This window comes from Phaethon lepturus, unplaced genomic scaffold (assembly GCF_000687285.1).
Source record: "Phaethon lepturus isolate BGI_N335 unplaced genomic scaffold, ASM68728v1 scaffold11103, whole genome shotgun sequence".
Classification (NCBI taxonomy): domain Eukaryota; kingdom Metazoa; phylum Chordata; class Aves; order Phaethontiformes; family Phaethontidae; genus Phaethon; species Phaethon lepturus.
The window spans coordinates 25,820-41,812 of record NW_010531226.1 but is presented as its reverse complement, the minus strand read 5'-3'; the positions used below and the strand labels follow the sequence as shown (position 1 = coordinate 41,812).

The 15,993-nt window shown below is 42.0% G+C and overlaps 1 protein-coding gene across 1 annotated transcript in view; it reads left to right on the top strand.

The window, feature by feature from the left end:
• Positions 1-3,180: 3,180 nt before the first annotated feature.
• The window catches only part of NKD1 (naked cuticle homolog 1 (Drosophila)), a gene marked incomplete at its 5' end in the record, with an annotated part of 37,659 nt that continues 24,846 nt past the window's right edge, over positions 3,181-15,993 (top strand). The window contains one exon of the mRNA XM_010284468.1: positions 3,181-3,238. Coding sequence (XP_010282770.1) covers positions 3,181-3,238 — 58 coding nt within the window. The remainder of the gene's footprint in view (positions 3,239-15,993) is intronic.

Genomic DNA, 15,993 nt, shown 5'->3' with positions numbered 1-15,993 from the left:
CCAAACGGCACCGCCGCTGCGGGGGTTTTCATCCCCTCGCGCCCGCGTTCGCTTTGTGCTCGAAGACGGTGTCGGGTATTCCCGCCTGGCCGTAGCTTTCGCTTCCCGCTAGAATTTCTTGAGCTGCCAGTGGTGTCTTACACACGTGCCGTTTCCTTTTGCTCTAGTCCGTCTCCTGAATTCGGGTGGCTGGGGGTAGATGCGCTATTGCATCCGCGTTAAGGCAATTTGTACGAGTTACCGGGGTAAATACTGCATTATGTGGTACGAGCTGCAGTCAGAATTGTTTTCTCTGATGCTTGCTCAGCTTTTTTTCTGTTGAGTGTGAGTTTACATACACTGTCCAGAATCCTTTTCTCGAGCAGGTGCATTTTGGTATTTATCCAGGTTGTGACGTCCATCTCAGTGGTGCTAAAAATATTCAGGTAACTCTCTTGCAGGTTTTTTGGTAGAAGAATTAATGATAATAAGCTGAGCGATACAGTTTCTTTTTTTTCCCCTGCATTTTTTTCCTATAAAATCTTAGTTGCCCACGCCTTTCGCAGATACGCATCTGTCTGTCAAAGATAACGCATGTCGTAACTGTACACACAAAGAAACGCGCCTGAATGGGAGCTGAGGAATTTGCTTAAATATGTAACTAATGTGTGCAAACGATACTCTCATCAGTTTCAGGGTGGATTGACAATTTATATGGCATTTAACAGTTATATTATGGTTCAACATCATAAAACACTTCTCTAGACTTTGGTAATTTATAATAATTTGGTTTAAGGCAGAAACACTTACTGGAAATTTGCTTGCATTAAGTTACTACTTTAACTTAAATAACTAGGAGCTAGAGAAGGAGTGAGACTAGACTAGAATATAAAACATATTTACTTAAGACCCATGTAATGATTAAAAGTGAGAAAATAAGGAAGCTATCTTAATGAATATTAATGCTTCACTGCAGTTTTACACTTCTGTCTTCTACTCTTTTCCATTGAGTTACTTGATGGTGCATTTTTCATCAACAAATGTGTGCTCATTTTTAAATGACGTCTTTTGAAAGAAATCATAAAAATTAATGAGTTGTGGGTTTTGTAGAGGATTGGATTAATGGCATCGTTTTAACAGGCAACAACTTGATACCCAGATGCACTGCTTGCTTTGCTAAAATTTTAAGAGACGAAGGCTACCAGCTAGATAGTATTCTCCTTAGAGGTACATCACAAGTAAGGTCATACCTACTCTGATCATACCTACCTGCTGATCAGGTTAACAGAATTTTTTTTTTTCCCCAAGAGAGCAGGAGGGAGCAGGAGTTCTGAGTTTAGTGGAAAAAAATAACCCCAACAAACAAACAAGTTATTAAATATTTAACATCGTGGGAGAGAACAGAGGTGCCATATGTGCCTATATAGTCATCTCTATGTATTTCATTATCTATGAGAGCAGTCAGAGGTATGCTCTCAGAGCTTCGTGGAAAATGATGACTTGGGGGAATTTGATCAAACAAAAGTGTACTAACTTGTACAAGACTGTGGAAAGACCATATTCTTGCAGAAATACGGTAAGTTATGCCAACATTTAATGGCTGCTTTTCATTCACTGTCCATTTCTTCCATCATTTTTAAGGTAATGATTGATGTCAGTCAGCACATGCTTGAAAAAAGAGACCGTTTTTTACTGGAATGAAAACTCAAAAGGAAACAAAATAGGTTTTGTAATTTGCTTCTTGGAAAACTAAATCCAGAATGACAGCTTCTATAGCAACATTGTGCTGTGCAGAATCCTAGCGTTCCGGGCCACGTTGCCAGCATTTCTCAGAGCTATTTGGCCCATGAGTTCTAACTTTATTTCAGGGTAACTGCTCATGAACAGAAGAATATTTTCGGGGTCTCTGGGCTAGCTATCCAGTACTGTTTGTGAAATCTAATTTTTAAAATGCTGTTGCAGAAATTGATACTACAGAATTCCTAAGATATGCTTTTGTGTCTTGGTTACTTTCTGATAACTAATTTCAAAGAATAACAGTTGGACATGTAGAAGGCAGAAGAGAGCCTCTGTTACTTTTTTCAAGAAACAGAGGTGAACTGCTTTTATCATGATAAAATTGCATAACAATAAAGCTAACGAATACAACCAGACATTAATTTTCACAGCTTATTCCCCTCTTCTTATCTTGTGCAAAAAGCTCCGTACTGTCAACTTCCCATTGACGGGTTGATGCTGAGAATGCTGGCTCTGTGTTTTGGTATGTTTTTGCAGGTGAAGTTAAAATGGCCATGAGTGCAGCACACCAGCTTTTTAGGACCGTATCCTTCTTTATCACCGTAACTATTTATCAGTGGCAGAGAGTGTTTGTGGAGAATCTAGGGAGCCTTATAATGTAAGGTCAGGAACATTATGGTGATGCTAGAGCCTTCGGAATACGGAGAGAAAGCAAAACAGGAGGATAGTTGTCATTGCGTATGGTTTAGCTGGGGTGTGGGGATAGAGCTGGAAGGGACTGCTAATAAGAGAGTAAGAATGCTCTTCAGGGTCCTTGTAAGTGGGATTAGCTCCAAATCCCACTGATGCCCTTTATTACTACTTCAGCACCATTAGAGAAATGTTTTTTGGGTCTGAGATAAGATCATCTGCGTATCTATGGCATCTGCTTCGGTGTTACTGTAGACGTACCAGGGCTGACAAAATTTCATTAATTTTGGGAATGAAGGATGAGGCAGCTCTTCAGAGTCTGGTATCTGCTTTTCTTGGGTGACCTCTGGCATATGAAAGTTTTCTCTTTGGTGGTGGAACGAAGTGATAGCATTCCTCTGTGGGTAGTGAAGGGCTTATTTCTCCTTTATCGTTTTGGATATTTTTTTATCTTGCTTGATTGATGGAAGGTTGAAATATTAATATTAATCTACTTTGAAAAGGATTTGAATATGAACACTTTTTTTTTCTTTCCCCTGTACAATCTATTAATCCCCATTAAATTTTTGTCCTAAAGTATGTCCGAAGCATTGTAAAATAGCATCAAATGCATTGACTACCACTAACAAAGTGATTGACTTCTTTTATGGAAAACAACTTCTGTGCTCTCGTTAGTGTTTTAAATTAATCCTGTTGATGGTAATATATATTCTTAACACCTCAACACTCTGTATATGGTATATTTGTCATTAATTTTTTTTTTCTTTTAAACAGGATTTATCTGGGGAAGGCTTCAGAGACACTATTGGTGATGAACACTTTCATCTAGAAGGTATTTAAAGAACAAAATTTCCTGGCTAATATTAAGGGATACTGGAGTACATCAGTGAATAAGTCAGTGTGAGAATGCAGTTCTTGATATACTGATGTGTTTTTTGCCTGGCAAAGCTGTTAAAATGGGAGCAGTGTATTATTTCTGTATCTCCTACCACTGTCCTGCTAGTATCAAAAAAAAGTCACACGGTTTTATCATAGGGACCAAGTGTTTTAATTCAAGGTCTCTCAATTTTTTTTCCAGATATGTGTTTTAGCATTGGTAGCAGTAGTGAATGTCACTATACCCAGCAAAGGTGGTAAATGTGATCACTGAGAATGTTAGCATTGAGTTTTGTGATTTGTTACACAAACCAGCTTTAGAAACTCCTGCATTAATTTCTATTAAAGACCAGAGACTCTTACTCAATACATTTCTCTTGAATACGAATGGAACCATGACTGCCTCAGATAACAACTTCTTTCCAAGGCTCCTTTCATCTCCTCCTCTGTGATCGGGCCTCTGCTTGCAGTGGAGATGGAATCGTTGTTGTGGTGGGAAGGGCCTGTGGGGACCTTGAGTATGGACATGGTATTCTGTGTGGCAGAGAACACATCGGAGGTGCCTTGAGCTTCAGTTGGGCAGGTGGGGTTGATGAATGGAAGAGATTAATTTGAGGACATTGTTGCTCATTCTTTTAAAAAAACAAGGAAATAAGACTTCAGAAACTCTCTGGGAAACTCTGGTATAACAAGTGGTTGCATGGGCTGTGTGCTAGATTTGTATTATAGGCTAGTGGAAACAATGTGCCCAACTTATTTAGAGCAATGAACCATGTCAAGCTTAACTTAATTTCTGTCCTTTTATAATCTGTGCATTTATTTCTGGTGGTAGAGACTTCTGTCTAAGCAGAACTTGAAAGATTCTCTATGTTAAGAATGTCTGTCTTCCAGTTCCTTACCAGTGAAAGGTGTTAATGTACTGTGTTTCCTGGATACCACGTTTCTATCACGTCTGTTGTTCACAAAGAACGTTCCCTCCCAGGTGCCTGTCAGGTAGGAGCTCAGTTTCAGTTGGTGCTTGTAGGCTGCTGTTGAACACGAAAGCAAGATACACTTGCCGTCATGGAGTCCGTGTTTGTTAAAAGTGTTTCAGTATTTCACTTCACCACAGTTTTCCTTTCTGCTCATAGTAGGACATAACTCTAATAAAGGGTGGCTTTTTAATTTTCGGAATTACAGGAGAATCTACTTAACACAGGATATTAAATGTCAGCGAGGTGAATAATTCCATTATTCTGTGTCTCATTCTACCTTTCCTTGCCTCTAATCTTTTCTTACTTTGTTGTGTAGAATTGTCTTGCATAGCAAACATAATATCCAATATATAATATTTCCAAACTAGTCAGCAGCAGGATTGTTTTTATTAGAGTGTAAAACCTTTTAGGCTACTCTAATTTCAGTCTTTCAGCAGCTTTACATTATTACTTCTGATGCGTCTCATTTCTTACGAAGTAGCTGAGTAGTGCAGACAAGATTTAGGTACCAGCAGGTGGTCCTTTCTTTGTGTGCTGCCACTGGGGCAGAGCTGGTCTGTGGCATCTTTCCGGCTGGGAGGCAGGTAACTGTTCCCAGCTGGTGCTCGGGCAAACGTGTGCAGGTTGCCAAGGCTTGGTCCTCATCCCTTCTGCTCTCGGATCTCCAGGCTATGCTTTCCATGCTGGGAACAGCGTTAGCCACTTCCCTCTTGAATGGGATATTGAAAATCTTCCTATAATTAACAGATGATACTAGAAGCATTATGTTAAACCAGGATGCTTTCACCCGTTTTGTGTCACTTTGTACTTTCTACTGACGGAATGTTTTTGAATGATTCTGATAATACTAGCATAAAATTGTGATACTAGGATGAAGTGAAGCTGAAATATGATTTGACACCTTTGTTAGGGCACAGCTTGAATTCTGTGTGTTCAGTACAAGATGACCACTGTTGTAGCTCTTCTCTGTATAGAAATGTTTTGTGTGAAAATGTAATTAATATTCTAGAAAGTATATTAATCTTTCCATCTAAAATAGCTATCTGCTTTCATTTTGCTACCTCACAATCTTTACATATGTACTGGTGTAACACATATATGTTGCATGATTATACATTCGTGTGTCATAACATCAACATGACTGATAACTAGTTTCAAAGATTGTGAGTTGTAACACCCTGAAGCGTGGTTGGTTGGGCTAAGTTCACAAAGGGCATGAATGGCAAAACAAAGACTTGAACCCAGCTCTGCCAAGCACCAGGCAAGTGTCTAATCAATGAACTATATTCTGTTTTCATAAATACACAGCAGGGATGGGAAAAATTAAAAAAGAAACATATCTTAGATTTGCAGAAAAGCACAGCAGGTGCCACAGTTGTTCTGGGTTAGGGGCAAGATACAGCCTTCACACTCAGAGACTTTATTGGAGAATAAATCTGAGTTCTTTAGAAGACTGTCACTGAAAAGGCAAAATGGCAATAAGAGAAATAATTGAATTCCTTATTTTGTTTTACATAGCCAAGTTCATTACCTTTTTTTTTTTCTTCCTCTCTTTTTTCACCCCTCTTAGCTGTCTGAGCAGCACAGATAAAAAGAACTCTCTCTGCTGGATTTAACTTCTGTGTTGTTATGTAAAGCTTGATCAAATCCTTTCGTCTTAACAGACTTAACTGGCCAACAGCAAAAGGCTCGGGATTCTGGGATTAAGATTGTATTTGGTAAGAGGACTGGTGCATTAGTGCTTTCTTTTGAACTATAGAAAGAACAAAGTAAACATCAAAAGCATTAAGCCATGAGAGCGGATTGTTGACTCAATGTTGCTGCATGACAAGAGGTTAGAACTCAATACTGGCGACTCTGTTTACCGAGTGCTGTGCAGAAGGAAACAGTTTGCCCAGTATTGTCTATTATATCCAGCACCTGCCTTTGATTTTGCTGCTGGGCAAATCACTAAATTGGGATTTTTGGATTTTCTCACACGTGGTCAGTGATTTCCTTAGATAAGAGACACCAGTGGAAACCTGTCTCTTCTTGTATTACTATTGCTGTTTCCCTTCTTCCTCTTTCATTAATAACTCTACAATTGGGCATGCTGGATATAGGTTCTGTAGTGGATTAATTTTCAACTTTCATTCAAGATTTAGCAGTGCTTTCCCACTGCATTTCAGAGACTTCCACTTGCCAGACTTAGAGTACTTGTGCAATCTGCCGTAGCTGTGTGCAAACTTCTCATGCTTGAACTTTCTTGTCCAGCAGTTTCTGCACAGGAGCCATGTGCTTCATCAATCTTTACGTCTAGGATAAAAGAGCTTGCATTTTCTCTTCCTTGGCCTTAGATAGAATAGGAGGTTGCCAGAATGATTGGAGGTGGCTCTGGAAGAAGTCACAGAAACTAGCACAGATATTGGGAGATACTTTTCATTTAATTTCAGTGGGGAAGGTAAAATGGCAGGTAGGAATTGAATGTAGCATCAAACAGCAAGTCATCTTCCATCACGGAGACATGCAGGTGGCTCAGAAAGATACCTGCCATTAGTGTGTTCAGTAATGACACCCAAGTTCTCTCTCTGCTCTTCAAGACATAAGAAAGCTTTTTAATGAATTGTTCAAGAGTCCTGCTCTTGTTTTCCAGAACTTTTTAAACCTCCTTTCCCCAGAACTTTTGGAAAATTTTCACAGCTAAAGCCTGTAGACCAGGAGAGCTTTCTTATCTTGACCATTCCCTGTCTTAATGAAGTGAACTAGGGTTCCTCCATCACTTTGAACATTTAGAAGCTTTTCAGAGCAGCCTGTTTTCTCCCTGCTTGTGACATCTGAACCAGAAGCAGGAAAATCTCCCTCTGACAAAGACTGGTTGTGGAAAAGAGGTAATTTCCTATTTGTCTCAATACAAGCTCTTTAGAGCCCAGTGGGATATAGCTATTGGTCTACTTCAGCTGCCCTTTGAAGTTCAAGGTGAAGAAGTTCTTAAGCTCAGGAGATACCTAACCTGTCACCCCATTATGTGATAATGTGATTTCTCATGTCACTGTTCACCTGAAAAGTATGACTTAAGTGTTTCTACTAACCAGAAATCTCGCATCTCTCTGAGATCAGTATAGTCCTGTTCCTGTTAGAGGAGCTGCCTCTTACGCTGATAACAATCTGTTCCCTGTTTCATTTGTCAGCTGAGGGTGTTGTCTTTATTATTCTCTCAACAGAAGACTGGAGAAGATCCAAGCCTTCCTGGTGCCTTATCTGAACATGATATTCAAAGTCCTGCTGAAAGTAGTGACAGAGCTTGACCTGAATCAACAAACCCATTTTTTGATATGTTTCCCAAACCAGATGTATCCACATCCCTAGATGTAAGATGGTTCCTTGTCTGGTACCAGAAAGGACAAAATTATTCAGGTCATCTTCTTGCCCATAAATATTAGAGAGCCCTCCAGCAGAGTTCAAAGCACATGTTGCTGCTGGAAAAAATCTATCATATCTAGCTGTAGCACTTTTCACACATTTACAAGACATTTTGGAATTTCTGAACCTGCAAGTAAGGCATGTTGTATTTAGCAGAGCAGAAAAATAATTAATTATATTCTTAGTATTACATGTTTTTCAAGCCGTTACTAGTATGTCCAGTGAGTCCTTTATCTCCTCCTCCTCCACCCAGCATCCAGGCAATCTGTGGTCAAGTGGGAGCTTGAGGCATGGTTAACAGAGCTCCACCATGAAGAGCTGTGTTGTTATTTTTGACGTTAATAAGAGCTGATAAGCAAACAAGGAACCAATAGTAAAGAATGAACTAGTGGTTTAAGGCTGCTGATCTTATGCTGCCAACCATCCTGGACCCCCCCACAGATGCACATGCTTCCCCCGCCATGCATGTCCCAGGCAGCCCGGTGAAGAGAGCACATTGGCTTCCATGCGAGTGCTGCCGAGGTGCCCGTGCTTCCCCCTTGCTGGGGCTGCAGCTGCAGGGGAGGGTATGGGGTGGAGTGTGGCCCCCCCAGCACCCCCGGGGTGCTCTCATGCATTGCGGGCTAATTCCCATTTTTTTTTTTTTTCCCCCCCCTGTGTCTCCATTCAGGAAGAATTCAATGAACACTTTAGTTCCTGGAGTTGTTTCTAAAATTGGTAGTTGGAAGAGTATCTGTTGGGTTGTCAACTCAGAGGAAAGGTGGCATCGTATGTGGGCCCAAATTGTTTATAAACTTGTCAGCAAAGGAAAACTTGAACAAGCATTTTAACTAGTTTTAGCTAACCTGCTATTTGCCTGTGAGACACCATACTTGTTAATCTCTTAGTTGTAATAAATTCATGTATTGTGCTAGGCTAAGCAATGCCTGGGTAATAAAAAGCAGTTATTTCAAACTGCATGCGCCTTTCTAGTTAATGCCTTCAGTTATGATGGTTATTTCATTTATTTTCTAAAGCTTAAATAACTTTCTATATATTATGTGTATGAAATTCCAGTGTATTTATAGAAAATACATAGATTGCATCTTGCACACAGGCCAAGTTGCTTTATCTCAGCACCGTTGTTATTACCTACCTAGTACTATTGATGCAGGCTTGGTGCTTTGCAGAAAATGAAGGTCCATTCTTGCTGTCATGTTCTTAAACCAAATACCTATTCATTACTGACACTGCAAACAGCGCTAATAATTCTACCACTACTTAAAAGTGCTCTTGTGGTCAGCCTTCTGGGGTGTTGTATGGGAACTCTGTGTTTTAATGACTTGTTGCTAATCCTATGCACTTAGCGTAGATTCGCTATGCATGAGTGTATGTTATGTGATCACCTCGGACTGGCGATCGCTTGCTCACTGGATGTATTTTTTTGGCTGTCAAGAGGTTTCTGCTGTAGTCTTTTCAACTACTCAATATGACATGAAACAACTGAAAACTATCTTAAGCTTCAGGGTGACGCACCAGCACCAGCCAGCATCTGACAACCAGCTAGTCCCCGACTAGGCTGGAAGCTGATAAGCGGGTTACTGTGAATTGGAAGGAGTACCAAAGAACACGAAGGGGGGAAGAAAAGGAGCAGTGGAGAGTGCCAAGAGAAAACTGCTTAGTTTGGCAGTTAGAATAAAAGTCACCAAAGAACATGAGACTGGTAGGATTAGCAGAAGTTTTCCTGTGGTCACGCACAGATCCAGGAAATTATAAGAAGCAGGTAGGCTGTTTGCCATGAGTGGGAGGAAAATCTTATGGCATAAGGCACTTAAAAAAAAAAATTAAAAGAAATAGAAAATTGTACAAGTGTTTCTTAACATTAGCTGTTCCAGTTGAGGGGTCAGAAGCTTTTACTTCTAGAGCTGCTGTTTCAAGTGCAGCCAGGTCAGTAGTGAAGAAAGACTGTTGCCATCCAGTGGTTGTCCATGGCCTGTGTGTAATGAGTTAGTGGTCTCCAGGTGTTTCCAAATGGACCTTTACAGTGTCTAACAGCTCCCACCCAAGTTGGCAAGCAGAGCACAGAAAGGCAGTGAAAAGCAGGCTGTTATGTCACCTCGGAGGGTGAGCTTTCCTCCTCCGGGCCGCTGCTGTGTGGAGGGTATGCGCTACCCATGCCGTGCTTGTTCCCCGCGTGTAGGGTGTCGCGCTCGTTCGCTGGCAAGTCCTACCTGCGCTGCCTGACAGTTTTTGGTAGATGTGTTTTGTCTACAGTTCGTGAGTTTTCTTCTGGGTTATTAATCCTCTGCATTAGACTGGGAAGGTCATACCTGCTGCAAGTAATAGTTTCACGTTGATCTCTGTATTCAGATCATTCTACACTGCTGGAAAGTTGTTACTCCGCAACAGAAGCGAGCTGCACGTTTGGTTCAGCGACACAATAGCAAAGCTGAGAACAGAGCCTGGGATTTCCTGCACCCATGTCTGTCCCTTACAATATGACAGAGAGAGGGTTTCAAAGTGTAGTATACAAGAAAACTTTCCAAACTTACAAGTGGTCTCTACTCTTTATGGCAGCTGAAGAAAGCCAAATGCTAATTTAATTGTGTGTAACATATAAAAAATACTTCGGTAGAAAACCGAGCTAACGAAAAGGGAAGTGAACAAGCGCCTCAAAAAAGTAGAGTTGATCCTTAGTGAATACCTGAAACATGGAAAGCTTCAAAATAATATTATATGCACGCTTGGTATGTATAACAATGTTGCTTTTTCCATGCTCTTTCCTTCTACCTAAGACTGGCAACTTTTCCTTCTTTCACAGAGAAGCTGATGCTCTTTCTTAGTGGTCGTTAAAAAAAAAATCAATTAACAATAAGAACGCTCATTTACTCTCAGCTCTGGGGTAGTCGTGAACTAGTTTGCTAGGAGGCAAAAAGTCACCTGTGGGTATAGCTGTTGAAAAATCTACGTCTACAAGCTGCTTCTCTTGTAGCGTGTGAGAGCGAGACCATCAGGGTGCATGGGGGAAGCAGGGGAATCAAAGGGCAAAAGGACGTCGCTGAGGGAGATCTCACCAAAGGCAGGAGGGCTCTTGCCTTTGCCTTCGCATCCCGCGGGTGCGTGAAGCATCACGGCAGGGCGTAGGCAGCAGACTGTGGCACCCAGCTGGTTGCTCACATCAGTGAGGGAAGCTACCGTGTAGCGGGACTGAGAGAGGGGCAAGGAATGGGTGCCAGTGATACGAGGCTCGTGCTCTGTGCGTGAGGTTTGAAAGAGCTGGGCCTCGGTGATCTGGACTCACCGAGTCAGTCTTGGTCATTAGTGTTTCGCTTGGGCTGTCAACATTGTGATTCAGAGGCGGAAGGAACTGTCGCATGTGTAGGCGTATCGGGGCGAGCTGTTCATTTAGCTTAGGCTGGGTAACAATCCCGCTGACGGCGCGGGAGTGCAGGCTGGTGCGCAGCTCTGCACTAGCTGCCCGCTGCGCGGGCACGCTGTCAAACCCCCGTCGCCTGAGATGGCTGGGTCACAGCTCCTGCCTCTGCGGTGGTGACGAGCCTGGGAGGCAGCGTCTACCATCAGATACACCTTGGCAAACTGTCGGACTCGGGCATATCTGTGAGACGCGGCTGATCTAGCGTGCGTGGTGCAGAGATAAAGCTGCATTGCTGTACATGTGCAGCAGTATAAAAATGTACTTGAACTTTGCCCCAGGACATCCACCACCAAGAACAAAGAATGAAATATGGGAACAAGTCAGGAGTTTGAAAACAATCTCTTTGGAAACATGATGAATACCAGTGGTTTCATTTATTCTACTTGAAGAACAAAGGTCCTTTTCTACTTTTAATTTCCCAGCAACGATTATTACCAGTTATTTTTCTTGTAGCTTTGACCACAGTTCGTGGAGGTTTTATTAAACATGTTTTTGAAAAGTGAGTCAAAATGCCATTCTCCTCTGACTCTCTTGTGACTCTCTCTTTTCTTTTTTCTTCTTTTTTTTGTTTTGTTTTGTTTTGTTTTGTTTAACCCATGTGAAACTAGAGCATATTTCCAGGCAAAGATTTGGGGCCAGATAATGCTCTCATGCTGGTGTTCATGGAAGTATTCCAGTTTTGTGCTCTTGTAACTGAAAGAAGTTTTGGCCCTTGCTATTTCAGAAGGCAATACATTTGTTTCGAATCCCTCGCCTTTATGTGAAACACTACATTCATTTTCAGAACTCTTGAATACCGCATTTACTAGGCGGTATGTCCTGCTGCAACTCCCCTGTATTCCTAAAGTTGGCAGTTCTCTTGTGTTTGACTTGACCTTGACACAGCCAGGCAACCGAGTAGCGGAGTGCTCCCTTCGCTGGGCTTTGGTAGCTTTCTGCTACCGTGGCTCTTGTTTAGATTCCATGTGCATGCTCCTGTAAGGCCCTTCGCTGCTGCCCGTAGGGATTTCATATCCTAGAGTGTCTCAGGTGAGGATGCAGTTTATGACAGAATTAAATAGTTCTTGCATTTCTGGGATCGAATTTAGGAGCCATCATTTTATATAGACGGTGCTAGATCCGTGCCTGAGCCTTCGGGCTGGATGGTTTAGACACAACAACCTGTCATCCCGCTGAACCTTACACATGCACAAGCGTGTACGCGCAGACTTACAGAGGCAATTTCAGTGAGAAGCATATTGCTTTTGCCAGCTGCTGTTCCAAATTCAAAGTGTGTATCGGTCAGGGTGCTTTTGTGTGCTTCAACTCCACTTCTGCTGCAGTAGCTACAGAAACCCAAAGTTTTACCTCACCAGGCAGAACAAGTGCCCTTTGTTACCTAGACAGATTACAGCTTTTTCTAAAGTCTGCTCTTCATAAAAGCCCAGCTTGAACAGTGGAAATTCTGACTTGCCTCAGATACTGAGGAGACTTTTATAGTTTCAAGTAGCTCCAGGGTTATACTTTAAAAGTTGAATTTCATCACATGTTTCAAGTTTGGTGGAAAAAAAAAAGGCATGATATTTTTAGCAGAAAAAAGTCCCCCCCCCCCACCTTTTTTTCTTAACAGATGTTTCATCTCAATCATATCCAAACCTCAAAGCACAAGTAGCAGTCAACCTTATTCTCCTGTGGAGAAAAAGGTAAAATGTCATTTGTTTGGAAGAGGGTTTTTTTTTTTTTTTTTGTAACCACAACTAGTTTGTGAGTAAAAGCAAATAATAAATGCAGCGCTATGGGGTTGTGGAAATGAACCTGAAGCAACATTTCAGCTCTTGAAAGAGCTTGGAGTCCAGCTGCTCTTGTTAGATGGAAAGTCCCAACCCCCAGCCTACCAAAAAAATAAAAATACCACTAATCAAGTTTTTCTTGCTTTATAAATCTGATCCAGCAATCCAGATCTTTTCGCCAATAAAATATGTCATACAAGGTGCCCAACTTTGTACTGAAAAGGATTTAAAACTGTAAAGGTAACAAAAAGAGAGGGAAGGAATAGCAGTTGTAAAAGAACATATCCAGAAGTAAGGGAGCTGTAACCCGAGGAATTTTCGCAGGGCTCTGGAGGAGCGGAGAGCTTCGCGGTGCCGTGCAGCCGCGGCTGCGCACAGGGCTCGGCGCCGGCGGGGAGTGGCCGAGGGGAGCCCAGGCAGCCCTGAGCTCCCTGCACAAAAGGTTTATTTAGGAGGGAGTTACAGTCCCTCTTAAGGATTTGGAGGCATAAAGCTGAAGTGTGGTGCTGCAGACCCTTGTTTTGTTATTTTAATGAGCCTTTACAGAGAGTGGAGCCATCCAGGTGTGGAAGGATATTCCTGCCGAGTGGGTGTTCAGGTGGAGGCTGCTCTCCGTGCCTGCGGCAGGACCCTCTGGGAGCGCGGCTGACCACCCACCCTCCTGCCCTGTGCCCCTGCAGGGGTGGTTGCCCAGGCCCCACTAGCGAGCAGGGGTTGCTGCCCGGATTTCAAGATGCTACGTTTGAACAAAAATTCACAGTGGCACTGTCTAGGAGGATATTGCAGGTCTTTCCACCAAAGGGGTAGCTCAAAGTGGGAAGCTGGGTCTTGAGTTGCAAAACACATGGGCTGTGTAGAGCAATAGGAAGGGCTGGCTCCTCCTGCAAGCATGCTCCAAACCATCTCCTCCTGCATTTTGAGCAGTAGGTAGCACAGCAGACTTCCATCTCTGGTTGTGGACTTTAGGCTGTACTATAATTATTAATAGTGGTGAGCAGTTACCTGCATTTGCTCTGTGGGAATAATTTCTTGTGATGAGATCCTGTGTGCACTCTAGACTTTAAATAAGGTGGTTGGGTCAAGCCTTGATGAATTTTATTTCTCTGCATGTTTTGCAGTATGTCACGTATCACCTCAGTACCATTCCTCACCCATGTATAAATATGAAAAAGGGAAGAGACATATGCTTGTGTGTGCTGGACTTTTAGTCACTACTGCTTTTCAGTTGTGTTGTGGATCAATCTCCATTCTCCCCCATCTCTCAGAGTAAGATGTAGGGCTCTGAGAGATGGGAGCACTGAACCTGCTACTGAATATTGACTGTGAGAGAGTTGTCAGATGTGCAGCTGATTCATCACAGCCAAAATAATGTTACCGTACAGGTCCACAACATTGCTCTCTGTGAAAGGCTAGCTTTGTGAGGGTCAGAGTAACATTCTTCCTTATGGGAAGCGATTCTGATTAAATGAATCTTACAGTTCAAATACCTTTGGAGGCCCTTTTATCATAGCAAAGGCGGTGGAAACACGATTTTCCCATTGAACATCTGAGTTAGATGGGAACGAGTTGATATCAAAGCTTACATTATTAATAACATTACCTACCCAGCCTTCGTTAGAATAAAGGGTTATGTAGTGGCTAGGTTTTTTCTTCTTTTTCTTCCCTTGTGAATCTCAGGGGGAAGAAGGCCAGAGAGACGAAGAAAATTTAAGACAGAAAATCTTATGTGAACACGCGTACCTGCAACTTACACAGAGAAGGGATTTTTAAAAAGCACAATTCTTACCAGGTACTAACCAAAACTAGTGTATGGCCATCCTTAGAGAGGAGTGGTTTTGAGTCACAAATGATGAGTGGGTGTCCCCATCTGTCACTGTTCAGCCACAGAATTCAACACTTCGCAGGCCCATTCAGAGCTTTAGGGATACATAATGCTGTTAGAAAAGTGGTCCATATGACAGTGACAGTTTTTGCTTAAGAAGTACTTACCGATGTTAAATGATACAGATAGTTACAGCAGATTGCATTCTCTTAATGTGGCTTTTGATACACCCACTGATCAAACACAAATCTTGCTGCTACAGGTATCATCTTGAACTGTTCTGACCAAAGCTTATGGAGATTCTCCCCCCCCATGCCCCTCCCCTCTTTTCCTTTTTTTTTTTCTTTTCTTTTCTTTTTTTTTTTTTATTTATTAAGATAGGGGAGGGGAGGGAGAAGTTATCTTCTTTGATCTCTGATGAGGAAGGGAAAAAAAAGACTGTTCTGTTCAGGCTTTTGGCTAACACAACAAACAGTGTTTAAAATTTAACTTTGCTTAATTAATTAGTAATTCTGTTTGGTGCTGTCTGATCTTCATCCAAAAGGTATTTTGAAGCTTGAGAACTGAACATCAAAGTGTATTGGGTGAAGATGGTCAAGTAAGGCATTTAATCTGGCAGTTGCTGTTGATGAAATACAGCCAGTTGGGGAACTAATTGGAAAAGGGAATCACAATCTGGCAAAATTCAGCAAACTCCCTCCCTTCAGCAAACTCACTCCAGAGAGAGTGTGAGAAATCTAGGTTTAGTGTTTAAGCTTGTATGAGTTACACCCTAGCTAGCAGAGACAGACCATATTGTCCTTTGTATCTGCATCTTTAGTACAAATCTTTTTTTGGTAAGGAGATAGTAAAAAATCCTCCCCCCACCCCAACCCAACAGCCAAAAAAAAGATGTCAGACCTAGACAGAAAGCTGTGACACTATATCGAGGCTTGGAAGTACTTCTACTTATATGTGTCAAATTATTGGGGTTGTTGGCAAAAGGAATTGAAGCTTTAAAGGGAGGTAGTGTTGCACAGGCATGTGAGTTTGGCTACATTTATTCAAGAGAGAAAATGTTGTCTGAACATTTGACTGAATTTCAGTTTAGCAATTCCCCAATGTCCTAGCGGTGACTTGTCAGTTAACATCATTATCTGATGCCTGAATGATTAGAACATATTTTGGTTGTCTGTTTTTGTTGGGGTGTTTTTGCAAGCCATCACATGGTCTGAGTCACTACCCCTCTGTTCTGCGCTTAACAGTCTCCCCCTGGTCGGGTGCTGGCAGTAGGTCTTGTGACATCGTGAATCTTTTTTTTTTTCCACTCCGTAGTGTACAACTGAACCTTTA